General features: G+C 41.4%; 1 protein-coding gene across 3 annotated transcripts in view; it reads left to right on the top strand.

The window, feature by feature from the left end:
- ESRP1 (epithelial splicing regulatory protein 1) overlaps positions 1 to 27963 on the top strand; it is a 33800-nt gene that overhangs the window by 930 nt on the left and 4907 nt on the right. The window contains exons 2-13 of one of the 3 annotated variants that reach the window (XM_072851199.1): positions 189 to 317; positions 1199 to 1312; positions 3844 to 3958; positions 11561 to 11659; positions 11763 to 11817; positions 13676 to 13786; positions 13877 to 14009; positions 14093 to 14135; positions 15625 to 15926; positions 17462 to 17680; positions 20257 to 20455; positions 22348 to 22516. In XM_072851199.1, coding sequence (XP_072707300.1) covers positions 189 to 317; positions 1199 to 1312; positions 3844 to 3958; positions 11561 to 11659; positions 11763 to 11817; positions 13676 to 13786; positions 13877 to 14009; positions 14093 to 14135; positions 15625 to 15926; positions 17462 to 17680; positions 20257 to 20455; positions 22348 to 22516 — 1688 coding nt within the window. Of the gene's footprint in view, positions 1 to 188; positions 318 to 1198; positions 1313 to 3843; positions 3959 to 11560; positions 11660 to 11762; positions 11818 to 13675; positions 13787 to 13876; positions 14010 to 14092; positions 14136 to 15624; positions 15927 to 17461; positions 17681 to 20256; positions 20456 to 22347; positions 23459 to 27963 lie in introns of those variants that run through there. The other 2 variants (XM_072851198.1, XM_072851197.1) reach the window with 2 other exon arrangements.

Genomic DNA, 27963 nt, shown 5'->3' with positions numbered 1-27963 from the left:
GGGAGCCCCCCGACCTGCTGCTCCCCTTGGCCCCTGCCGTGCTGGGTACAGGCAGGGCGGTCCTAGTGCTGGGCTGGCGGTGGGTGCCCCAGGCTGGAGCAGGCTCTGGTGGAGGGCAGGGGCCGGTGCTGCAGGTGGAGACCTCCAGCCCAGGGAGCTGACTCGCCCCTCCTCTGCTTTCTCTGGAGCTGGGGCACTTGCATGACGTGCTGGTCCGGCCTGACCACCCGGAGCTGACGGCCGAGTGCCAGGAGATCACCCAGGTGGATGTGGAGAGCCTGGCACTGGCTCCACCGCTGGAGCAGGCATTGAGACAGGTGACACCCCATAACCGGCTGCTGGGTGCTGGTCTCCCTTGGGGGCTCCCCGATGGGGTAGAGGCAGTGTTATCATCCACTTATCCCCTTCACCACCACCGTTGGGGTAGTGGAGCCTGGCACAGGGGCACCACAGTTGTGTGTGGGCCACACAGCCTGGTCTGTGGTGGGCTTTGTGGGGGTTTCTCCTGTGCCTTTTGCTCATTCACCTTGGGAGGGACTGAACCCCAAGAGGGGAAGTTCAGGGCCAGGCATCCCCCTACCCTGGTCCCCTGCCATGCTGGACCCTGACTCTCAGCTGAAGGTGAGCCCCAATCAGTCTTGGAAGAGGCCAAGTTTAGGTGCCCCCTGAAAAGGCAGGGTGGTGGTAGGCCCTGTTAAGGCTTGTGGTGGCTCATCAGTCCTGGGAAGGAGACAATACTGAAGCCTCTAGATAAACAGGGACGTATGCGTGATTCTCATTGAGGGTAGGGCTGAAAGCCTGTCTCCTTTCCAACATGCTCGAGTGCCCTGTCTGAAAGGCTCTTCTGCCCCGGCACTCCCTCAGCTCTCTGCAACCAGCTTTATGTCTCCTTGCGGTGCTCTTGCAAATGCTCCTGGGAAGGGATTTTTTTCTGTGATGTGGACTGTCTGTGGCCAGTTCTCAGCAGAAGGGGGGAAAAGGGGCAATTTCCTTGTGAAGATAATTATCATGAAAGTTATCATGTGCTTAGCTAGTAAGAAACAAATCTACAGAAGTGAAGGACTAGGCTCATACAAAAAGAAATTCCAGCTCTATGTGCCTGCTGCCCAGGATTAACGTGTTACCAACTGATGACACTGCCTAGCACAGCCACTCTGATCTCTTTCATGTGTATGTCTTTTGTTGTTCCTGCTTTCAGTTTAATCAGTCCGTGAGCAATGAGCTGAACATTGGTGTAGGTACTTCCTTCTGCTTCTGTACTGATGGACAGTTGCACATTAGGCAGGTTCTGCACCCTGAAGCTTCCAAAAAGGTATGTAGTTGTAGCTTAAGTTTGACTCTTAGTGTGCTTTATGTCATTTCTTGCAAAACTGATCAACTCCTCTTTAGTGTGAGGGTGCCTCCACACAACCATAGTACAAACATCGCTCATACGTTAATATGCTTACCAGACTAAAGAGCCTGTCCATGTGGAAGGCACAGGCAATGCCCTGTGCTTAGGTAGCCCTGAGATGCCTTTTTATGTTAAATCAGAAGAAAGGCTTTCTTGAATTAAGTGTTTGAGAAAGGAGCAATGCATTGACAGAGTACTTGTAGCTCCTACAGCTGTAGGAGCTACAATGGGTTAACAAGTGGGAACTTGGAAGTGTTGCCAAATAGTTAACCACCTTAATCATAAACTGCCTTTTGAAATTTTACATTCACCTTTAGCTTCAGCAACTTTCAATCTGCATATTCAGTTGACGCTCTGAGGGCGGTGCTCGTATTTGTAAGGAGCTGAACAGTAGTTTGAGGCAGGCTATGAGTGATGACTAGTCCCATAGTCTAGAGTTTTCTGTAACTTCAGAGTTGCCAAATCTCTAACAGTGTTACGAAGTCCTACCTACTTTTCATCAGTGATAGAGTTGCAGCAATATGCCGAGTCTCTAGTCCTGAAATAACTGCATCAATATTAATAACATCTCGTTTTGTGGTTTGCTATGAACGCACATTGCTCTGTAACTGAGCTGTTCTGCTCCTCACATTGCAACTGATCCCTGTGCCCATCAATTTGCTGCTTCATCTTTGAACAGGCACTGCTGCAAGTCTGTGCTGTTACAAAACTGTTACTGGATGAATTTGTTTTTAATACTTGTTGGTGCTCTAGGTATTTATACGTTTGAAGGTGTAGAAGACAAACAGTGAGCCTGATTCATAGTGAAGGGACAGTCCTTATATATGTGACTTGTCTTAGGGTATAATGTGAGAAAACAGGGAAACACGTTTTTAACAGACTTTCTTGTCACTTGTAATGGGTGTTTTATACAGTTAATCTTTCCATGGCAGTTAAATTATATGGATAAAAAAAGGGACAACTCCTATAATTATTTAAGTTTGTTTGGTGTCGGGGATAAGCATCCTTTTTCTATATCATTGCAGGGTCACTGATAGGAATCAAGTCTTCATCAAAATCTTATGTTGCTGTTTTGTTAAGAATTATTCGTTTGAAATCTGCTCTGTGCTGCCTATGGATTAAGTAAACCAGATGCTTATGAGACCTGTAATAGTTCTTTGGTGAATACCCTAATCCTGAAGTTGGGATCACTAAAATCCAGATAGGCAGAAATCACTAGGCTCTTAAGAATATATTTATTTATTTTAAGATGCCCAGTCTGAACCAATCCAGCAGCTCATGGTATTCAGAGAATGAATTGGTATCAACTGTTCCAACTGAATGTCAGTGAAGTACAGAACTCGATCTCTCGTGAAGAAAAATAGCCATGCTAAAACTGGAGCAGGAAGTCTTGGCAAGCACACCTGCATTTTCATAAGTTTGTCTTTAAAGAGTATCGTTTGCCTAATGCACCTGCCCATATGCTAAGATAAGCTCTAATGTTCTCAAAGCAGAACTTGTTTTAGAGCCTTAACTTCTTTCTTTGGGCTCCCTAAATGTGTTTTCACATATCCTGTCATTCTGTTATAATGCCAAGATGCTAACTAGTCTTTAAATCACAGAAAGCTCTTACTTTTAGTCTAGAGAGGCATTGCAGGCAACAAACAGCCAAGTGGAATACAAAGTACTGTGTCTGTGGGGAATCTCTGGGGTGAAGAGCTAACTGAAGGAGTAGGGGTTTGTGTTGGTTTAAACAGCTTCCCCCAAGTCTTCTCCACATCTTCTCCTTCCCACCCCCAAAAAAATTAAAAGCATGTGGTAGATGTAGTGGTGGTGTGAAAAGGGTTTTATTGACTTCCAGTGGGCTACATAACTTGCTCCTGGCTTCGTACACTGCAATTAATGCAGTTACCATGCATAGACTGACAACCTCTGCACCATATCAAACCCTCATCTGCACACAGTTGGAGTTGTTTTGTTGTTGTTTTCTTTTTTTTTTAAGGGAATAAATATTTGAAGTGTGACTATTCTCTGAAAACTCAGCCTTGTCTATAAACCAAAACATCTTCTGCTAGTCTTGCAAAACTTGCTTGGCTCTATAAACTGAACTGAGTGCCCTCTGGCTTTTTACAGTTAAAATTGGAATCAAGAATTGATGATAAATGTTGCAATAGCAGGCATTTGCTCTCCTACGTATATATTGGATTTGAAGCACTAGTAATAATAGCAAATGTTTATCTGGCAATGAAAAAGCACGTTTCTCTTTTTAAACCACGTAGAGAGGAAGCTGCTTAAGCAAAAAAGTTTATAAACATACTTATGTGGCTAAGAAGAGCTATGTGAGTTTCTCTGTAGCAAAGGCTGTTTGTGTTTCTTACCCATTATAAGGAAATTGTTAGAAAGTTTGGTATCTAAAGACAAAGTAGATTAAACTCACCCTAGCTGACAGTAGTTACTTTGTCTTTTTACAGAATATCTTACTGCCTGAATGCTTCTACTCCTTTTTTGACTTGCGGAAAGAGTTCAAGAAGTGTTGCCCTGGCTCACCTGATGTTAGCAAACTCGATGTTGTGGCCATGACAGAATGTATCCTTTTAACAGTGATGGCGTCTACTGCTGTTACGGCTTTGGCTGAATTTTAGGACAAATGTGTGAGTAATGCTTGCAACACGTTTGGGGGTGGTATAACTTTAAGGAGTGACTCGGAGCCGTACTGAGCTTTCTCTCAAAGATAAAGATAAAAACATATGGGGATGGATGCTCCCATGGGGAAAATCCTGTAGTTCTTCTTGATTTCTGTACATTTTCTTCACTACCTTTATAGTTTTGTCTCTTTAAACTTCACAGGTTAGTGTAACTGGCACATTTGTTCAAATTGCTGATATGAATCCTAATATTAAAGTTGTGAAGTTGCTCATTGCATCAGTTAGATTTTTATTTTATTTTTAGATAAGAGTAAATGTTGGGAGACCATCTTAATTTTTAGGAGGGGGAACTGTTATTCCTGATGAGAACTTGTAGTGAATCTTTGATTCAGGAGTGAACCTAAGGCAGGGATGCTGTTGGCACATGTGGTATTCAGTCTCATGGAAGTTGTACATGTTACACCTCGCGAGGTGAGGCTGCGCTGGCAATAAGATGCCGTCAGTAACATGTTTCCATTTTCAGTGATATGGATGTCTAAAATTACTTTCTGAATAGTCTTAAGTGGTCTGTAACCTAGTCCTGTCTGGCTCTTTACTAGTCTTAGCTCAGTTTTGTTTGCATGCCATGTACAATTACCAGAGCCAAAACTGGGGCTGTGAATTACTTTGCTGTGCCTTCGTCCTTGCTTCCCTGGCAGTCTCCCCTCTTGCTGCAGGCTCCGGTCCTCATCTCCAATGTACTCAGACACGGAAAACACTTGACTTCCCTACTGACCTATTGAAGCAGTGACCACAAAAGCTAGCTAGCAAGGAGGTATAAAGGAATTTGAGAGTATTTTTAAAAATATTTTTAATTGGGTTTTTGTTGTTGTTTTTAAGAACTTTTTTCCTCTGGCTCGCTTATTGTGTCCATAAAGTGGTTGCCATTAAGAGCTGGTATTTTTCAGACTCAAAAGTCTGCGGCTTCTGAATTATTTTGGCCTTCCGCTGCAGGACTAGTATTGCCTGGGCTTTGTGTCGGGGGCATAAAATATCTATGTACATGTGGATTTTTTTGTGCTTAACTGTAAGGTTGAATACCGGAGGTTGTCTGCTCTGCTTTGCCATCTGCAAATTAAGATTAATCTCCCCTAGTGAAGGGGCAGAAATCACTTCTCTCCCTATTCTGAAGCAAAGTGGTACACTTAGTATAGGAGTATGAATTTTTATGTAGAAAAGCGAAATAAATGCTTGTGTTGCATATTCTAGAAGCTGGATGATAGGGACTTCTTAAAGTTATGGTCAAAAACTTAATACATTGTTTAGGGATGCTTTGACATGAGCTGGAGAAGTTAATTAAAGACAATGTGCTACTTCGGCTGTTTTGGAGAGATGCCTTTGCTTTCTCCTTGTGTGAATGTCTGGTGTACATCTTGCCACTGTGGAAATAGTCGTATGACTGTAGCCACCTGGACTGTCTCTGGTCAGCTAAGGCACAGTGACCGACTGTGTACTCCCTGCCTGCTGGGAGAGAGGAGCAGACCACTCTGTGTTACTGGACGGTCAGGAAGCCCCTAAAGAATTGGTACCATCTGAGGGTGGTTTTGGCAGTTGCCAGTAGTATTTCCTCCCAAGTTCCTAGAGGCTTGGTCAGTCTATCCAAATGCTCTCAACTTGAGTCTGAATTCTGGATCCAATATGCTGCTTAAGGTATATAAACCTAAATAACTTCATTCTGTTTTTATATTAACCTTTGTGGTTTGTCTTGTTTTGTAACTGTTGATGCTTTTATTTGTAAACTTGCTGTGTTTACGCAACATGGCTGAAATGAACTGTCTCTGCCCTATATTGTTTGAGAGTGTTGGGGGCAGAGGATGCAGAGACCAAAAAGGTAAAATAATTTTTGTTTTCCTTTTATTGACAAATACGATAATTTTCTTTCTCCTCACCTTGCTGAAATGTACCAACTTAATCTCTGCAGTGTCAGAAGCTGTGTAAGTTAATTGCGTTTGGAGAGTCTGGATGTGCATGTAATGTTTGCGATTAAAAAAAATTGCTAAAGCAGGTGCTAAGTCTAAAGACTAGTTCAAACAGTTATGTGCAGAGACTCTTTTTTTTTTCCCCCTTCTTCATGTAAGCAGGACAGCTACTTTCCTCCTGAGACAGTTATGTAGCAAAGAAAAGAAAATGTCTAAATGAAAAGTAACTTGGATTTGAAGTGGATATGCTGGGGTGGGGGACACAAAAACAAATTAAAACCAAATGGAGTAGGTTGAAATGAAGCTGCAGATTAGTGGACAGAATCTGACCAAGCAAAACTTCCACCCCATAGCTAAAGGGGCTGCATGAGTGGAATCTTCCATGATTTGTGCCACACAAACTATACTGGGTCAGGTTCATTAGCATTTGGTGGGGAAAGAAGGTTTTGGTTTAGGTGTAGGGTACTGACTAGAGACGCAGAAGACTGCATTAACAAGCTGGTAGGAGCAGGAGTGGAGTGATTTTTGGGTCCATGCCTTCATGTACTTACATCTCCATTTACCTGCATGTATGATGGTTGTGATCAGTGAGAGGAAACTTGTGTGATATGAAAGAGTTAGGGGAAAGCTGGGTATTATTGTGCAGACATTTAAATTATTAGGAGTCTTCCAAATGCTTTTATTTTAAACAACAAATTACAGGCAAATGGAGAATGTATTCTATTGCTCCCAACAGTCAAGGGAAATAATTTCCTATCATTCAAGATATATATTCCAGTGTATAGCACACTGGATAGTTGGTGCTTCTCTATGTATTTCTTGCAGGCAAGGCAAGCACAATCTTGAAAAAGAACACAGAGATATTAAACTGAATAATTGGCTGCGTTATTCTTCCTTTAGAAAGTACTTTTGGGACTTACTCTTTCAGCAAACTACTTGAAATTGTGTACAGCAATGAAACCATTCCAAATCCAAGACCTCAGGTGAAAGCTTTATATTTCCCCCATCCCTGAAATTATAAATTTCATGTACAGCCAGCCACTGATTTCTTTTAATGCAAGGTAAAGAAATGTTTAAAATGCCATGGAATTTGAGGGACCAAGGAAGAACTGAGACTAGTTGTAACTGTTAGATCTCTGAGTTCTACTGCTGCCTAACTTATGGTCTCAAAACAGTTTTTGGTGTAGAGGACAGTCGTCTGGCAGGCCTTTTTTAGTCAGTATTGCGTAAGAGTAGCGCCAGCAAGAGAATTATGAGAAATTTCGAGTAACAAAAAAATTTGAGAGAAGCAGTCATGTTCTGGCAGAGAAAGAAACTTGAGTCTGTCGAAATCTTTTTTTAAACATGCGTAAGTATACAAAAGGAGCAGGGTTGTTCTTGCAGCCTCTGTACCTCCCATACTTGCTGCACTTCTTGATTTGCAAAGCTTGCTGAGCCAGTTTTCACCGCTGTGAGTGCCTTTAGGGTGGAGTGAACAAAGCTTGCATGACTATTCGTATTCAGTCTGCAGACGACTCATCCTTTGCCCCAAGATTGGGTGTGCAGAAGCCATTAAATGGCAAATAGCTCTTGCTTCCTCCAGTGCATGGTTTGTTCCATTCAATTCTGAACTGGGTTTGTGAGGATAATTCCTTACTAGGAGTATCTGCTGGGTGTTGTCAGTAGAAATGCAGGCATACTTCAGAACAGCCTGCTTAATGTGCTGGATACGATCTGGACACTGCGATAGTGAAACTTGGGAGGTTTTTTATTGTTGTGGTTTTTCTTGACCTGGATGTCTTGAAAACAATGATGTGGAGCACAGTTCTAACCAATAGTACTTAACTCCGGCAATAAAAAGCACATTATTGGGTATTACCTGAGAATCTTGCATATTGCTATTTGTGTTTCCTGTGATAGTGCCCAGGAACTGGGTAATATCAGATTACCTTTATGCAAAGGTAATTTGATATTTAACAAGATGTAAATTTAACAAGATGTAAACTTCTGCCTGAAGAGACTTAGAACAGAAGAGGAAGAGGATCAGTGCGGAACACAACTGCAATACTAGTTCATGTCATCTCACAGCTGAGTTGGTTGTTCAGTGTTTCTTTTGCCATCGTTAAGAAAGGAGTTGAGACTGAGAAATAGAAGAGACAGTGGGAGGGAGGGAAGAAGTCTTGGAGGGCACTGGCAGTAGGTAAAACTGTGGTGACAAATCTGAGGAAATGGTTAAATGGCTTAGAAATTTCTCCTATATTATATAGGCAACTCTGATGTAGAATATGCTCCCCCCCTTACTAACTTGCTGAATGTTGCAGGAGGTGGTACCACAGCTGCACAGCAAGATTAAGAAGTTCCTTGTTTCCCATCCTGCCTTGTTATTTGGGTGCGTCTTTTGCCCGTTGCTTCATTAGAATATATGTGTGCATGCTATTGCATATAGTAGCTTTAGACAGCCAGGTGTGTTTTCTAACACTTCTTTAAATGTGAACTTGGATTTATCCACTGCAATCAACTCTTTCCAATTGCCCAGGAGAGGCAACCTTTAAATATCACGGTACACAAACACATGTGTGGTCTCGTACCCCTTCACAGAACTAGGAGTGGGTTTTATAAAAACTATTCCATTAACAGCTTTTTCCTAAGTGTCCATAATTTCCAGTGCCTCTGTTCATAGGAGTCCATCTGTATATAGTCAGTCTTGTTCATTAGAATTCAGGTTTTCACTTCGTTAATGTAGTTATTAACATGCTCCTTTACATATGCAGAAAGCTATCAATTTTCTTCTCCAATCTTGCCTAAAAGCCTTGCTTCTAGTTAATCAGAGGCGACGATGTGAGCGATTGCTCACTCCTACTAATGTTGATTACTTTCTTCCTCCCCTCCCACTGTGTTTATATTAATCTAGAGTTCCTTGGCACAACTGACTCCCTGTGTCTGAACACCTGGTACCAACCTCTGTTGGCATTAGGGCGTTTTTAGGAACTATATCTCCTGTTGATCAATATTTTCAATGAAAATGTTTTTTGAAGAAAATGAATGTGGGGTGGGGGAGTTGTTTGTTTTTCTTTGTGTGATAGCCTTGCTTCAAATTCCCAGTTCCTTCACACTGCTGCATTCCCCTCTCTGGCGGCTGATTGCTTGTAGGGATCTTTGGCTCTGCAAAAAAGAAATACTGAAATGTCTCTTCAGTTTTGACAGCACAGTGTAACAGCCAAGCGCGTGTGTGCGCACATGTGTATGCATGTCCCCTGCCATAATAGGTATTGAAACTCCTGCCCAATTTCTCTTGACTTTGACAGAGGAAAGATAACATTTCCAAAATCTTCATAAAAATGGTCAGGCAAGACCAGAGTTCCAATACCTCCGTCTTCAGCAGCTTCTGGTTCCCTGAATGGGCAGCAGAGTCTCTGCACGAGTGCCACGCAGAGGTCTTAGAAGGGTGTCAGGAAAAGGAGGAGAAGCACTCCTCTGCTCTGATACACAAGGTACCCAGAAACATCTGTGTGGTGCTGATTAAGCACCCTCTCTGCTAGGGAGTCTGTGGATTATTTGTTTTCTTTTCAACCCCCCTTCCCCAGGGGGCAGGGAAGGAGATGAGCTTGAGTGTACAGCTTAGGAAGAGATTCTGCAATGAAGAAGTTTCTTGTTGTCATAAATACTGATAGTCTCTTAAACTGTGCTTTGGGGTTGTTGCATGTGGTTTGTTCAGGATTTTTAGCTTGGTTTTTAAGAAAACTATTTAATGTTCTCACTGCTTTACTCCAAAGAAGGTACAGGGAGGGTGGGTAATGGCAATGGCTAGCAAGCTGTATTTAGTCAAGCAGCTGGAGGGGAGGGATCGCTGGCTTAAGTTCTTTTTTTAAACTATGATAATTCACTTAAACTTCAAATGTTCTTGTAAGACTACGCACCATCCTCTCACCTTCCATACTCCAATGCACACTTAAAACTAACAAAGCTTCAAAATCAAATTAGCCTCAAAGTGTATTGTGTTGGCCCAGCAGCTTTCCTTTCCTTGCTGTGGAAGAGGAGTTCATTAATTCAGTTGAAATTATTTTTTTCGTCTCACAACAAGATAACAGTAAAACTTCAAAAACAATTTAAAAAAAATCTGTTTTGTAGGAGTGACTTGCAGTTGTCCCACAAATAATAGGGAAGACTATTTCACAGTGAAATTTGTGCTGCCTCCCCTCTTGATGAGATGATAGGACAAAGCTGGTGTGTGGTGTCTCTCTCTAACAGAAGCTGCTGTTCTGTTCCCTGCCCTTCATGTGGGCATCTGCCAACTCAAAAATGTGCTCAGCTCTAGGTGGAGAAAACCTTTTTCTTTCAAGAGGAACCTTGCTATCTTGGACTGAGAAGCAACTTTTGAGCACCAAAATGCAGACTCTTGAGCACTTGAAATGTGTCTAATGCAGTTTTGTGGGAATGTGGGCTAATAATTGGTGCACTTGACTGTCTTGAATGTCTTGCATTACTGTACTGCCATGCCAGGATAGGTCTTGTTTAAGAAAGTCTTTCACTTTTGCTCTAAAGTCTTAATGCAAAGTGATAAAAGAAGTCAAAAAAGCAAATCCTATTCCAGACTGCTTTATATTTCACTTCTTGTTCTGTACTTGAGGTTTTTTTTACCCTACACTCCTCAAAGAAGGACATGTGGGTAGAAAAGACCTTTTCAAAAATTGGCTTTATAAATGATGGAATAGAGTTGCAAGCAATTACAACTCAAAAGTTACAGTCCTGTAGCTTGGTGTTAGAGAGGGGCAAATATGACAGGAAGCGGGAGAGATACCATAGTAAACTCTATTTAAAATGGTGTGAAAAAAGATGGTATGTGCAACTGAAATCGGACTCCCTTTCTGAACATGGAGTTTTTTATCTGGTCATTCTACAGCCTGTCTTTCCAGGACAGAACATTTCCTGCTCTCTGTTGGCAGAAGAGCTTATCCTTGCTATAATCTTCTGAAATCCTTCAGATTGAAGATATGGGTTGCAGGACTCTATTTTGTCTCTTGGTTATCCACAATGGTGCTTTCTTACCAGATTCTCAAAATGCTTCTGTGTAACAGAAAAAAAATATGGGTTGTAACTTCTAATAGATAAGGTTTAGATGAGGTGCCATTTGTGAATTTTGTCAAAGTGGTAAGATATTTATTCTACTTTGGGATTTACTTGTTCAGAAAGCATGTGGTATATCCTCCTATTTCTGGAGCTTCTAGTTGATGGTTTGCTTCTCCTCTTTCTCCAAATCTTCCCCTAGAGATTAAAGATGTTAATTAAAGAGGACAGGACTCCAGTCTCTTACGCGTGCAAAAGTGTATCTGTCTGTCAAACATACATAATGCATGAGTATATTAAATATATATGTCCTTATTATGGGGTCTCATGTCCCCAGACACTTTCTGGAGTGACCTCACACTCCCGCAGGTGGCAGTAGTTAGAGGCCATGGCAGAACAGCTAATGTATCCCAGCAGGAAAAGGGATTAAATCTTCCCCTGAGAAGTGACTTACCATCAAGGATAACATGAAAGCTTGTTGCTCTAGCAGGAAGCCAATTAGAAATCTGTTTGGTGATGATTGACTTAACTCCAGCATAAAGATTTAAATCTTGACAAGAACAGTTCAGCACTTCCCTATGGAGCCTCTCAAGTTGAAGATATGGGGAATATTATTTTAACACTAATATCTGAACCATACAGTAAGTGATTGTGATGAATGAGTTTTCTATATTGCTTGCTTGTTTTTTCCTGCCTCTCTTGTATGCTGAAGAAAAAGAAAATAACTTGTACTGTATTTCATAGATTACAGATTTTCAGATCCAGAAAGAGTGAACTACAAATTTGAAAGTGGGCCTTGGTAAGTACCTTCTTCCTCTTCTTGCTGTGTTCCCCCCCCCACTTTTTTTTTTCCCCCTCAAGATACTGCTTAGATAAGCTATACTTCTCTGTATTCCTAATTTGCAAATAGCTGTTATCATTATTTTTATTTATCTTGCCACTGCTGTGGGAATAAATTAGATGCTTTAAGTGGGAAAGGGAACACATATTCTATGAGTCTATGATCAGGTGCAAGCCAGTTTTCTTGCTAGGCTTCAGTGTCGCCTGTTAGCTGCTGATAGTTCTGGGTTCTGCTAATAAGTGCTTATAATGGTGTTAAGTGTGCTATGCTATTAAGAAAGAACGTAAGCATTTTTGCAGAAGTAACCCTATTGGTACTAACTCTTATACTTTTCCTGCAATTTGCTTCACAGTTACTGAATATACATAATGATTATTTTTTTTTTACAGGGAAGAAACATTTCCATAAAGATACTGTGCTACCAGTAAATTGCTTAAGCTATGATTATTGTCGTCTTCCCAAATATGTTTTAAACATAAAGCTTTATCTACTTTTGATGACTGTTTTGTTGTTGGGTTTTTTAAATGTAATCATGCTTTTGTGCGAATACAGATTTTTCTCAGTAGTTTGCTGGGTACTCCCTCTGCAATATCACAAGAGGCTGGTGTTAAACTGACCGTATTTAGATTCCCATCCTGCATGAATACTTACTTCCCTCTTCTGGATTAAGGGACTGTCATAATGGTAGATGATGCTCACACTTCTGAGCCAAAAGAAGCAAGAAAAGAATGCAACAATACTGGCAGAAAGTACCCAGTGAGATTAGTTCAGGGTTATGTTTTAGCATTGTTCTAAGCTTTTTCTTTCACTAACAAAATCCTGGGATGAGGTGGAAGATTCCCATCTTATTTGTGACAGTGAGAAGTACAGAATTAGGAGGCAGGGGTGGAACAGTTTGGGACAGACACCTACAGAAAGGCCACTGAGAAATTAAAATAGAAGTGAGAAACATGACCCTCCTACAACCAGGCATGCCACAGCCCTTTTGTACAAGGGAGTCCTCTGCTGCTGAACAGCACTTCATCTGCTTAATCAATCCCGTAGTACCTTCTGTGCAAAAACCTGTCCTTGCAATAGCCAGAAAGGCAGCCTTGGGTAGCTGCAAGTGTTTTGTTCTACGTGGTACTTTTAACATGTAAGAGAACAAAAGAGACTGTGGTAATGACCAATTAAACCTGACTTTCTGTGGCTGGGCTATTCCTGTGCTAAGCAGCCAATGTAGCCTGTATCTATATTAGTCTCTAGTAGCACAGTGATGGCCTGAACAAGCAATGTTAAGGCTAAACTCTTTGGGCAGGAGTCCTCTGTGTACCGAGTATAACCCTGAACAGATTTGATCTTGGCTTGTGACTGGCTTTCACACACTGTCACAATACAAATAATAAGCACTAACCTCAGTTACATCTAACTGCTCTGCTTCAGTTTCCACTTAGCTAAGATTAGAATAGCAAGTTTAATTTTGTACCAGTAACCCTGTTCAGACAATGGAGAAGCACAAACCATTGGTATGTCAGGAGTGGGGAGTAAATTGGAAACATGCTCAGAGATGAGAGCTCAAGGAACAAATGTGGTGAAGCAGGAAAGAGGAGCTGGGAAAGGGACAGCTTAACAGCAGATGTTCCCTGAGGAGAGACACGTGCAGTGGCTTTGGATGGTGGTGGCACTTAGCCCTCACTGCTGTGGCAGTGCCATCCAGCAGACAGGGAGCAGGGACAGAAGGCTGTCCCTGGAGCACAGGTGACAAGCAGGGAGGGTAGTGTGTGGCAGATACTACAGGCAGATGTCTCTGCATTACTCTGTCTTTCTGTGCCTGCAGCAGCAAGATGGAACTTGTGGATGACAATGCTGTTATCCGAGCAAGAGGATTGCCATGGCAGTCATCTGACCAGGACATAGCGAGATTCTTCAAAGGCCTAAATATCGCCAAGTTGGTAGCTAAGAATTTACCTCTACATTTGTAGTACTTTATCTGTGTCAGTCATGGAGTTTTCTATCTCTTTTGATTTAAAACCCCCAGGGGAGGTGCTGCACTCTGTCTCAATGCCCAAGGTAGGAGGAATGGGGAGGCTCTCGTGAGATTCGTAAGTGAAGAGCATAGAGATCTAGCGCTACAAAGGCACAAGCATCACATGGGGAATCGATACATTGAGGTGCGTGATGCTGGCTTTGAAATCCTCTTCTCAACAGGAGTGCAAATAGCATGCCAATCACATGTTGTCTTTTCTTTCCTTAGGTATACAAGGCAACAGGTGAAGACTTCCTTAAAATTGCAGGAGGTAATTTTTAGGGAGTGAGAAGGGAGGGTTTATTCCATCAGCATCTGTAACTAGCTTTTGGCTGTAAACTGCTCCTGTTGGATGTGGCCTTTCACTTTCTTTCTTTGAACAAGTAGTTGGCTAGTGTTTTGATTACTATGTACTCTGCTAGCAGCAGTCCAAGACGTTCCATAATTTATCTGTCCATCTTTCTCTTCCACATTCTTGCCATTTTCAAGCAGCCTATCAAATAAGGATTTGATCAGGCAAGGTGATCTTTCATATGAACTTAATTTGTTAGGTCATCTTCTTAACTGAAGGGACCTAAATGTTATTGATTGCTGAAAAACAAAACCAGAGTAGTTTTTCAAAACAATATGACTGCTGTTGCTGTGGAGACTTGCACGTAAAGCAAACAGATGTCACAGTGTAAATAACAAGGGATTTATGGAACTGATTTTCTTCAAATCAAATCTTTGCCTCAAACTAAAGGGGGAGTTTAGGGGGAATGCTTATTTAAGGGGAATACTGAAATATTTGCAGCCTTGAATTGAAAGGCTGCAAAACTTGCTCTACAAACTCTCCCGTGGTCTCTCTTCCTCCCCTTTATGACTGCAAGCATACAGAATTTGAGTTAAGATCCAATAAGCTGTTATGTATCTACAATACTACCTTATGGTCCATCTTGGTTCCTGACAGAGATTTGGTCTGGGGATTGTAAATGACTAACTGAATGTCTGAGGTTGAGGTTTTAGAGTGGGAGAGGCTATTAAGCTGTCGAATAAACAGCTAATTGATGGCCTTGGTGATAGTTATACCATTCAAAGCAAAGACATTGCACACTGACATTGGGGGAAAAGTGGTGCATGTCTGGCACCACCAAACTTATTTGCAGAATGAGCTGTAAGTGAAAGGACCATATTAAGATGTGAAGTTGGTTAGCAGCTAGCTTTGGCTGGGGTAGTGTTATAAGTATGAGCATCACTGGTCTTCTCCTAGACATAGTGAAAGTAGAATTGGCAGACTTTGACAGTTTTATCAGGATAGGATGAAATTCCTGAGCTGTTTTCAACGTGCCCTTCCAACTTTCTTTCCCAGCACAATGGCCTGGGTACTTGGTTACTATATATTATGGCTTCAGAGCATGCCAAAGGTATTCGTAAGTTAGAAAGATGAGGTGCATAGTAGCACAGATACTGCCCATGCAAGAGATTCACAGACTGTGCTTTCCTTGGGCTCTGAACATTGTAAGTACTTTCTATTTTCCCTTTGAATAAGGATTAATCTCTTCCAAATGGTGAAGTAACATTGTTAGACTTTAATGGGAAGTGTCTTCTACAATATTTCTAGTTTATCAAAGTGGGACATCTTTCCCTATCTTTGGAGGCAAACGTTGTTCTACCTGCTCAAAAACTTATCTGTGGGGAGAAGGAGGTAGCTATGCCAGACTTGCTCACAATTTTATGTGGCTGCCTAGACTTAAGTGCTTCTGTACTTCTTTTTGTTAAAGGCACTTCCAACGAGGTTGCACAGTTCTTGTCAAAAGAAAACCAAGTGATTGTCAGGATGCGAGGTCTTCCTTTCAACGTAACAACAGAAGAAGTGCTGACATTCTTTGGCCAGCACTGCCCCGTAACAGGAGGAAAGGAGGGAGTCCTGTTTGTCACGTACCCTGACAGCAGGCCAACAGGGGATGCCTTTGTGTTGTTTGCTTGTGAGGAATATGCACAAAATGCACTGAAAAAGCATAAGGACTTGCTGGGGAAAAGATACATTGAACTCTTCAGGAGCACTGCAGCGGAAGTTCAGCAGGTGGGTGTAAAGCTTACAAACACTGGCTTCTTGTAATCCAAACTCCTACGCTGGCATACAGTAGTGGAAGCAAATACTGCTTGACCGTGACTTGAAAGCTTCTTTTCTCTTCTCACTCTTGACTGTTTCTGGAAAGAGTACTGTCTGAATTTCCATGAGGTTTTGTTCCCTCTAAATGTAAGATCTTATGGTATATGGATGTTGTCAATCATATATAAAAACCTTTGGGGTTTTGGCTTCCGATAGCCTTGCAAACAGCAGTTACAGCAGAAAATGTATGTGGGTCTAGTGCTTTACACTACAGATACTGAATTTGTCTAAGTCCAATGATGGTCTATTCAGGAGGAGCGTTAGCACAAATCTTGATCTAAAAGACTTATCTTTAGTCACTGGCACAGAAAAACAGAGCATTTTGATGTAGTTGTCGTCTTTAGAGCAATCTATCTGAAGAGTCTTACAAATTGCCTCTAAGGGCAGGTCTCAGCCATCTTCTGCCAGCACTGGCTACCTAGCAGAGGGTGGTAGGACTCTGTGAAACTGTACCTGAAGAGTGCCTCCTCTGGCATAAACATGGTTTGATGGACCATTAATTGCAGTTATGCTGTCAGGGAAAGGAAGTAGGGCTGAGAGGATTGTGTGTGTATGTCTCCAAAGATTTGTAGAGCTTCAGTTGAGGTCTAAACATGATTCTAAAAGGTCTCATCTATGATGCACGTTATGGGCAACCAATAACCATGTCATTGTAACCAAGCAATGGGGGAGCTTTGATCCCACAAATATGTAGAGATTTCAGTGCCTTGTTTGAAGGGTGACACTAATGATGAGAAGGCATAGCTGCGACACTCGCTCTTGTCACTGTATTTTTCTCAAGTGCTCTCGTAAGTTTTTGTTTAGTAAAACCTTCTGATACCTATATAAGTGTAAATGAGTCTTAATCTTGCTCGGAGGAAGTTAAAGGGTAGTGATTGAATATTCAGTGAACTCTTGACCAGGCAGGGTTTTTATGGTTAAAATTAGTGACAAGAAATCTCAAAGCATGACCCTGTTACAGATACTGTGACTCAGTAACACTGTCACCTTAAACAGCGCCACCTGTGTTACTTGATAGACTATTGCATCTCAAGACAGGGCTGTTTGGTAGTGAAATATGCTTCTAGTTCCCAGACTCTCCTAAAGTTTTGCAGAGGAGATATTTTTGGGTAGAAGTGTAACCTTGACTCTGTAGATGGTAGAATGCTTTGGGATATTTTCCCAATAAAAATACTATAGAAATACAGGTTTCATGTTCATTACAGTTCAAGTAAATTCTCCAAAACAAAATTATGTTTTTCAAGAAAGAATGATCCAAATATTTACTTTAGCATCTGAGTTCTAAGCACTGCTGCTGTGGTTTAAGCCCAGAATCTAGCTCACTTGTTTCTTAAAATACTGCCCAGAGTGAAAACAGATGGCATTAGTGTTACGTTCAGTTTCTCTGAGTTGAAGAATGAGTAAGGAGGCTTTCTGTAACCTCTCTGTTTTTCTGTTTTGCACAGGTGCTGAACAGGTACTCTTCCACGCCTCTCATTCCTCTCCCGACACCTCCTATTCTTCCAGTATTACCTCAACAATTTGTGCCTCCCACTAACGTCAGAGACTGCATACGTTTGCGTGGTCTTCCCTATGCTGCTACTATAGAGGACATCCTGGAGTTCTTGGGAGAGTTTTCTACAGATATTCGGACCCATGGAGTTCACATGGTACTAAATCATCAGGTTGGTAGGCACCATGTTTCTAGCCAGTATGTGCCAACTGCCTGTATATGCGAGCACGGTCCTTCTGATATCAACAGGAAAGCACCTTTGGGATTGACACTAATGGCATTAATTGGCCTCCAGTGCTCCTCTAAAAATGTACTGGCATAGGTGGGTTGGCTTATTTGAACCCTGCCGCTGCATTTGCTGTAGAGTGGTTTCTGTTACCGAGACCCATGTGCCTAAAGCTAAGCCACAGTCTTGGAGGGGTTGGTGCTCCCAGAGCAGCAGCTGTGATCCTGCATTGTAGGTGGCTTGCACTGAAGAGTCCTGCACAACAGATGCATAATTCCTCTTGTACCAGGCGAGGACTATCTTCAAAACAGAAGTGTGGGCAATGTTAGCTCTCAAAGGAGTGGTTTGCCCCTGCCTTGCTGAACAATGTGCCTCAGGTATATTTGAGGACAAATGTGACTGCGGCCTTTTAGAGACAGGATTTCCTAAGGCATAAGTCAGCAGCTGAAGTTTCGGGTTTCCTGAACTGTGTAGTTGCTTTCTTTAAACAGTCACAGCTAAGCACCAAGATTAACAGCTCATTGACATGTATAAACAGTCACATCTTTGCCATTGTTTCCTGGAAGCAGCTTCTACCAAAACTTTAGACAAAGGATTGTGCATTGTTGTGATCACCTCTATCTGCATTATCTGCATAGTCTTGTGACTTTAGGGGGAGGAGGCAGCAGCTCCTCTAACTCTGTGGAGATGCCCTGAGTCGTTGCACTGATCACTCTGACTATTGTGGTATGAAAATGGTTCTTCTAAAATTGTTTTGGTTGACACTAAGCCTAAGCTGAAACTACAAAATACTTCCTTGTCCTGGAGTAGGGCTTTTGTGTTTCGGGGGTATGGGGAAGGAGAAAGGACTATAGTTATTCCACTACCTCTCTATCTAAAGAGGTTCTTGTGTCTGTGAGGACTTGATGTAGCCAAGGCTGAAAAACTATAAGGAATGTGCAGGGCTGGGAGAAGCTAAGAAAAGATGCAGATGTTAAAGCACGAGTAATCGTTTACAGTAGTAGCAACCCTTGCCAGCAGTAATTAAAGAACCTGGAGGAAGAAGTTGGTGTGTGTATGTAGTCCTGAGGGCGGTCTGCCACCCCTGCCCAAAGCTGTCAGATTTTTTTTTTTTCCCCAGATACTGCTTTTGCCTGACTACTAGATTTTATCTTTCCGCATGCTCTCTGTACTCCCACCATTCTTGGTTTCAACCCTCTAATCATGAACAATTGTGTAAAGGATGGTGATAAAGTTGTTCTTCCCTCCAAAACTAGAAGAACTGGCCCAGAACTTAGATTAGAGCTGGCTTCAGATGTCTACCTCTAGCTTTGGCTACTTCAAGTCAGCACCTGCAAGTGGCTAAATGACTCCTCCCAGTTGCATATCCCACTCACTTACAGCTGTGGTTTAAACCCAGGCAGCAACTAAGCACCACACGGCTGCTTGCTCACCCTCCCTGCCTCGATGGGATGGGGGAGAGAATTGGGAAAAAAAAAAGTGAAACCTGTGGGTTGAGACAAAGGCAGTTTAATAGGACGGCTGAGGAAGAGAAAATAATAATAATAAATGAATGTACAAAACAAGTGATGCACAATGCAATTGCTCACCACCTGCTGACTGACACCCAGCCAGTCCCTGAGCAGTGATCGCTACCTCCTGGCCAACTCCCCCAGTTTCTATACTGAGCATGACGTCGCATGGTATGGCATAGCCCTTTGGCCAGTTGGGGTCAGCTGTCCTGGCTGTGCCCCCTCCCAGCTTCTTGTGCCCCTGGCAGAGCAGGGGAAGCTGAAAAGTCCTTGCTGGTGTAAGCACTACTTAGCAACAACTAAAACATCAGTGTGTTATCAACATTATTGTCATACTAAATCCAACACACAGCACTATACCAGCTACTAGGAAGAAAATTAACTCTATCCCAGCTGAAACCAGGACAAGCTGAATATAAGGATGTAATTTCTTTTTTCCTCCACAAGCTCATACTTAGGCTAGTACCCTTCTAAAACATCCCAGCCAATATTTGCCTTAACAAAATAAAATAAAAAAAAATCATTTAATATTTGGCACTTGACTGTATTTATCCTTGAATTTTAAAAATCACAGATAGTAAATGTGGATTAGATCTTCCAATTCTGCATTCTTACTAAATAGGTGCTCTGAGACCTGTGCGTACCAAAGTACCCCTGAATTGTAGTCTCTCCCATAGGTATCCTTATTTTCTTTTAAACACAGAAGTAACATGGCTCAAGTTACAATGTAGCTTGATTGAAATGGATAAATAAATACAGTCAAGTTGGCACAAGTTGGAAGAACGCCCGTATGATGCAATGGGCAGACTAGGATTCCCCAGCAATAGGGGGAAAACTTCAGGGAGGAGAGCTTAAACATGCTAATGGGTGCTAGAGATGACTGACTGTACTTGACTTTGGAGATGAATGTATTTATGGCTGAAGAGACTGCTTTTAACAACAGAAATTGTTGCTATGCTGCTACTTCATGGGAGGTCCAGAAACATTTATTTTTGTCTGCCTTGTTTGTAGGGACGTCCATCAGGAGATGCTTTTATTCAGATGAAATCTGCAGACCGAGCTTTTCTGGCTGCACAGAAGTGTCATAAGAAGACTATGAAGGACAGATATGTTGAAGTCTTTCAATGTTCTGCTGAGGAGATGAACTTTGTATTAATGGGGGGCACTTTAAATCGAAATGGCTTGTCCCCGCCACCATGTAAGTTACCATGTAAGTTTTGCATGGGTCTTGCCAATACTCTACGCTATGTGCGGGTAGGTGTTGGAGCTGCTTTCTTGACTCTGATTCTGGTTCTTGGAAAGGAGTGTCAGATGTGGGGGTATTAAAATAAGGTCTTTTCATCTTAAATCATCAGCAGCTTGCAATCGTTATTTTTCCCTTTGGTTGTGAATTATTATGACTGAAGAACTACTTTGAAGTTATTCTTGCTTTTCCAGTGGCAAACTTCCCCTCCTTGAAACGTAATTTGGCTGGGGTAAGCCATGACTCTGAAGAGTAATTTGTAAGCCCTGCCTAGAGCTTAAAGAACAGTTTCCCATTTAAACTGATTTGTATTTACATTTTTCATCATGGTGAACATGTCAAGTAACAGCCCTTCCCCTTTCACTTCCAGAACTTAATTTATGAAACAATTGGTAATGCTCTCCTTTGGGACTTAACCACAAGTGTTCTGCCTATTGAACCCCTACTGACGGAACTCTTCCTTTGCTTTTTGTTGTTCATACAGAACTGAGATTGTCTGTCTGGGAGTAAAATGTACATAGCTCTGGCCTCAGAGAATTGCAGAAACTGTATTTCATATAAAATTATGCTCCTCAGAGCTACTAAGATGAATGTGGACTTCTAGACAAGCGTTTTGGGGGAAATGCTTTAAGAGCTAAGGGCTAACTTATTAAGCATACATGCCATATAAATCTGAGCCTATGGGAAAAATAATACTTTGCTTCCAAGATCATAAATGGCAAGGTAGTCAAGCAGGAGCTTTCTCTCTGTCTCTCTATGCAAATGTGTTATTGTTGTTGGCTTTTTGAAGAAGTGTCCTCTAAATCCTAGTCAGAGCTGCCAATATGGCAGCAAATTTCTTGAGTGTGGTTCCTTCTGAGTGTGAGTAGACCTTCAGCTAATTCTTAGGAGATAAATTTTCCAAGTGACTAGATTTTTAATTTATTTTTTTTTTAATGCAAGTATCCTTCTGAGCAGGGATCTGCAGTATGTAGTCCTATGTAACAGCTGTTCCAGACAGGGGTTGGAAGCTTCTCCTGGGAGCTCATAGGACAGGTTCTCCAGCAGAGTTCCAAACTTTGGGAACTCTTAGGTGGCAGTGTTCCCATTTCCAGCTACAAATGCCAGTGATGTATTCCTCAGATAAACCCTTTTTGCTCTGTCAGTGCCCTATCACACAGTGCAGTGAGATGCTGACTGTCACTTAAGTAAGCTTCCATTTTTGTTACTCAGGGTTATCCAAAGCTTTTATATGTACACTTTATGGTACTGGGGAGGGGAAGAGGGAAGAAAAGGAAAAGAGTGGCAAAGGAGGAGGGTGAACTTTCATAGGCAAGAATTCATTTAGGGCCTCACATCTTGCTGAAGCACTAGCAAGTACAATTTTAATTTTTTTTTTTCAAACTGAGTGTTAACACTTGAAGCTGCAGAGCCATGGCTTTTCCCGCTCTGCTGTTGGTTAATTGAAGACAGAGCTGTTTCAGGGATAGAGAGTGTCAGGATGAAAAAGGGAATGTTAGGCAGACATTAGGCACTGAAGTTTCCTTCTTACAGTGGAGAAGTCTTACACTTCTTGATTGGATACTCATTAAAATCTGAGCCTAGACAAGAAAAACTGTCCTCCTCTTCAGAAAGAGACCCTATTCCCAGAGCGAGAGGTGGCTTTTTCTGTATTACTGACTTTGCTTTTGACTGAGGGGGTAGGCACAGGACTTGCAGTCAAGCCCACGTTGGTGTCTCAGATTTATTTTCTGTGATGAGCAAGAGAATGAGAAGCTTGTGAAGGCTCTTTACTTACTGCAGAGCTGTTCAGCTAATGAAGACCATATATATGCTGGAATTTAAGAGGTCCTAATCTATTTTCCATTTGTTCCCTTTAGGCCTTTCACCCCCTTCCTACTCCTTTCCGGCTCCTGCTGCAGTTGTGCCAACAGAAGCTGCTCTGTATCAGCCATCCGTGCTCCTGAACCCACGAACGCTCCAGCCCTCCACGGCATACTACCCTGCTGGGGCTCAGCTCTTCATGAACTACACAGCGTACTACCCCAGGTAAAGCAGAGGAGAAACCAAGCAGGAACAAAGAAGTCTTTTTGCAGCAAATGCACAAAGCTCACAAAAGAACATTGTCTGCTGTGCTAGCGGCTTGTGCTACCAAGAACAACTTGTTCAGTATCTCGTTCAGGGAAACAATTTCAGGATATCTAGTGATTTCCCAAATTTTAGAGTATTTCAGGTAGTGATTTTTTTTTTAAACATAAGCCACACAGTTACAGTGGGATTTTGTTGGTTTTTGGTTTTGTTTTTTTTTCACCTAACATCCCTCTTAAACTTGTTAGTTTGTATTGTTGTGCCCTCAGTGGGAATTTGTGTGTGCAGTACTCCTTTCCATGTCCATGAAGAAGCCCTTGGCCCCTTTTTCAAAGGGGTGGATTGGGGTCTGCCCTAACAAATTCTGCTGAAATTCTGCCTCTTTGTTTTTGTAATAAAGTAACTTTTGACCTTTATGGTGAAAACTCTGTTTACTTATTTATAAAAGTACCACATTGAAGCATACATGTATTGAATGCATATGTAAAGCATATAGAGGCATATATTCTTCCTGACCTTATAAACACCTCTCATGAAGGGCTTTTGGCTCTTCTGGGTATATTAGCTATCTTCTACAGAACTAAAACTCTTGATACCATTTGTCTTCTGCAGTCATGAGGCCTTGGAAAGAGCCATGTTCCCTGTAAGCCATAAACCATTCCTTGTCTGTCAGGAAAACTGCTAAAGAACTCAAATATTCTATTAGATTCTGACCAGTGCTTTTTATGTCTGGAGAAGGGCCCAAATAGCTACTTATGAAGTTGTTGAGCAATATGGACACTCTAGTACCTGTAAGATAACAAAGGTTTTCTTACTACTTTACACTAAACCAGTATATCTGTGAGCTGCCTGGTTTTGTTTTGTTTGGGTTTTTTTATTAAAATGTTTCTTCACTTATGAATTAATTTCTATAATGCCTTCATGTCTGTCTTATGGTTATTATAATGTTACCAAACTCAGCTTCTTTAATGTAAGATCAAGAAAAATAAAATTCCAAACTTGCACTGGCAATATAAAACAAGTTTCTTAATAATAGTTCTATATGTCATGAGAACACAGTAGCAGTAATAGTTTGTAGTGACTTTGACATGGTGTACTTCTTAGAGTAATAGACTGGCCACTGCAGGAAGTGTCAGGCCCTATGGAGATCTGTCACTGAATGGGATCCCACATGAGTCCCATCACTGGCTGCTTGGGCTGTGGGCATATATGTTGGTTACAGACTGATCAATCCCAAGTCCCACAATATTCTTTTTATGTTATTGTCTAAATGATGTTGTGTACTATTCTTAGGAAACCATACCTATGTAGCTTCTGTGCCAATTACAAGTACCTCCCTCTTAAAAAAATAAGGTAAAATTTTTGGAGTCAACTCAGCCTCTTTCCATTTTGTGAGATCTGGTGTTTGGATATTGCTTTTCCATCCAGAGTAAATGTTTGATCTACAGACAAATAGTATATACTCTAATAGAAGTAGTGGTCCTTTGTAGCTGATATTTTGTTAGGTGTTTTTTTGCTTGTTTGTTTTCTAAAACAGTAAGCTTTATTGCTTTTTAGGCAAGTTCCAGTGCTTTGTAAAGGATGCAATAAGTAGTTGGGCCCCTTTCACGTAGCAGTCAGAACTCTCTTAAATGGAGTCTTCTGGTTCTGAAATTTAATTCAAAAAATGTTAAGTATGTGCAGCAGGAAAGAATGGGGTGTCCTCTGTACTAAGTGGTGCATTTAAATGCATGTACATGGAAAAGCAATACAGAGCTGGTGGCTAATGATCAGACAATGGTTCATAAATCTAACTAGTGAATACTTATGGAAATAAGGAAAGTTTTTGACCTGCTGCCAAAACATTCTACCACTTCTGTTTTGCAAGGTCAAGTTGCTTTATAATAGCCAATTCCGTTCTCCGCACAGTAATCAACCTAGATGGTGGGGGGACAGGAGGCATTGCTTTGGTCTTCAGTATCTATCAGAAATCCCTGAAACTCTCAACTTTTCTTGATGCACTCCTAGCTTTGGTGATGAAACCCGATGGTGTAAAGGAATGGATGCCTTCTATGCTATTTTAATAGCTTTAGCGAACTCCTAATGAAAAGAAGGGAGAGCAAGTTATTCGGGATCTGTCAGTCTCGGATATCTCTGTTCAGCTTGTAATTATATCTGGCAACATGTTCTGACAGCAAATCAGTGGTCTCGGTCTCTGCCTAGTCCCAGGCTTTTGAGAAACAGAACAATAGGATTCATGGGAAGGAGGGGTTTCTATCCTTATCTAATCCTGGATAAATGGGTGCACTAGTTGCTGTATGCATGTACATTGAAAGTAATGAATAACTGCACTACTTGGCAACTGCTAACATGTTCTATAGAAACTTTTACCGTACACAAACTTGAAAGTTACTGCTACAGGATTTGTGGTTTTAAAACAGAGTTAAATCTTATTGTATTTATTGAGTTCTAATGCCATTTTGATAACTTTTAAGTAATGCCTTTAAAACCTTGAAAGTTTCCATCAAAATCCATAATTGTAGGAACACACAAATTTTGTTCTTCTTTTCAACAATATTTTGAATAGTGAAGTGGAAAGAGGAGCTTCTTACTCAGTGGGTAGTACGCTGGTGGGACTTGCAGCCAAAAAATGATGTGGAAGCTGAAAACTGATGTGGGTTCAAACAAACTGGATAAATTCAAGGGCAGGAAATTCATTGTGAGTTAGTGAATACACAGAAACCACATCTGGCTCAGGAAGTCCTTGAACTCAAAATAACTGGAAGAGTGTTCTTATGTTCTATGTCCTGTGGTAAACTCTTGTGCTATTGAACCAAGGTGGGTAGGTGAACTTGTTTGTTTGCATCTTTGAAGTAGTCTTGAGAGAGATTGGTACCGCTTGTGAGCATGGGTCTTTTCCAATGAGTTTGTGGTTGTATTCAGCTGTGCTAGTCTAATAGTGACTAAGTTTGGGTTGTCTCCCTGTTGTGTCAGTGTATGTACAGCTCTCTCCATTGGAGTGATTTGAATTAAAAGGTCTTTTTATGTGGTAGTTAAAGGCATGATTCTGACACTTGCTGCACAAGGAAATACAGGGCAATTTGTTAGTGTCCTCATCTGTCTGCTTCTGCCTCTTCCTGCTATGGATTAGGTATGGTTTTTTTCTCATTATACGCTAATCAACTCATAAAAGTATTTATATATATATAATATACATATGCAACATACATAAAGCATTCATATATATGTATGCATACATACATAAAAAGTGTGTGTGTATAAAAATAACATGACCCAGGTTAGAAAAAAGCCTCACTTGTTCTCTGTGATGGATCAGATTCTCCATGATGACCGTGGAGAATCTGATCCATCACAGAGAACAAGTGAGGCTTTTTTCTAACCTTGGTCATTGCTCAGATCCATATTGAAGCACAATTAAGTTACAACCAGTTTAAACTGGCAAAACAAGGAACAAGTGGGCTGGATTAGGAGTGATATCATTCAGAGCTGCTGCCAGCAGCTTTATTTGCATATCTGTGTGTCTGGCTAACCAGCATCACTTGACAGAACTGGGTTAGGAAACAACCATATGTGTATTTAGCCTAGGAGATCTGTCACAGATGGAGACCAGCAGCAGCCAGAAACAAAACCTCTTCATCAGCTTAGTTGTACTCATAGCATCATAGCAACACTCTGGACCACAGCTTTTAGACTGTAGTACTTCCTTTTTTTTAATTTTTATAATGTCAGCTTGGATTGCATGAGATCACATCTGCAGTGAATGGGCTCACTGAGCACAAAAGCCTACTCCTGGCTTTTAGTTGCTGTCCAGCAAATGGAGCTCACATGTTTACATCAAGTGGCAGAATCTGGGACTCTTCATTACCTATCCTTGCTCACGGTGAGCTGGTCTCCATCACGGATTTGTCAAAATAACCTCAACTCTTTAGTTAATGGCACAAACTTGTCACCAGAATGATTGTTTCTGGGGGGAAGCCTTAATGAGTCACTTTTCTAAGTGAAGGTAGTTTGCCAAGGATTAGAACAGCAGGGATGCCTTTAACTACTACTGTATTTCATTGGAGAAGGAATGTGTTAGCAGGGAAGACTAATTGTTGCATGCCTCCATAGGCTGTCATTATCTCTTCACTTGTAGGCTTTAATTAGTAAAACTACCACGGTGTCTGAAAAGCAGCAGAATGGTAATTTTCTGATCAATAGGTATCTGGGTATTGGGATAGTAAAATAATTTAAATTTAAAAAAAAACCCACCTTTCTTCAAAGTTGATAAGCCTGTAAAAATGTTGTCGCTGGTAGCAGTGTCCAAGACTTACTCAACCCACCATACAAAATGCCACCATGGATGCTGTTGGAGGTTCTTCTACTTACAGATCCCAATTCCTTTTGTTCACTTAATATACTGAATGATTTGATGCTCTTACTGTCACCTCCTGATTTTGCTATCTAGTAAAACATTTGGATTAGTATGATGGATTAATTGATATTACAACATTGTGCAAGCTAGCTGAAGAGATCAGTTTGAGTATAGTTTTTCCTTCTGCTCATTTACAGTACAGTTCAGTGGTGGGAGAGAAGATCCTCCTGTTACACCTCAAGGCATGTGTGTCATCCACGCAGGTGGCTTTTTTAAACATTTGCGGTTATGGCCAGGTGATCTCAGGTTATACAGGGTGCAAAGATATGTTGCTGGATGCTTCTCTTCACTCAGCAGCAGCCCTCTACAGGGGTGTGTTGAAGGTCCCAACGCTACTCGGGGCAGACCATTGCAGTCTTTTGTGGCAGCAAGTGCTTCTGGCTCCGTTCCCATTGCTGTTTGTTGTCGTGCTGCCATTAACTTATACAGATGGGAAGCTGCTTGCAGGAGGCAGACTGGTTAGATATGCATTGAGTGGGCAGCAGGTTATCTGGTTAAATGTGGGGATGGCATCTGTACCGAAGGAGCTTTTGGTGTTTGCAGGGGTAGAGTTGGATTGATCTTGGAATAAGGCTCCTTAGAGCTGAAAATTTGTTTTATTAAAAAAAAAAAAAGCCTTCCTCGTTGAGAACACAGTCTGTGATATTTGTCCGTGATTAAACAGCAGTCATGGGAATCTAAATGTTTCTATTTGATTAACAGACGACCTGATGATTTAGCGCTCATACTTCTGCTATTTGTCAAGTTATGTGGCCTTTGTTTAAATATGGATAAACATTCCAGCCTTGGAAAAGGAAAATTATTCTGGTTATGTAAATACTTTTGCTAATAGCATGTCTTGTTAGTTTTTGTGAACAAAGTACCATGTTAAAACTTTCAACTTCAGTAATTACACCACAAAATTTACTAGCTTTGCCTCTCTCAAACTTTGTGTGAACCACTTCTAAAAAAGCTTTATACTGAAGCTGCATTTCCTCCTGCTTCTGGGCTGCTT

Source organism: Ciconia boyciana, chromosome 2, assembly GCF_034638445.1.
Source record: "Ciconia boyciana chromosome 2, ASM3463844v1, whole genome shotgun sequence".
Classification (NCBI taxonomy): Eukaryota; Metazoa; Chordata; class Aves; order Ciconiiformes; family Ciconiidae; genus Ciconia; species Ciconia boyciana.
Note: the sequence above shows the minus strand (reverse complement) of the source record. Positions and strands in the feature narration are given on the sequence as shown.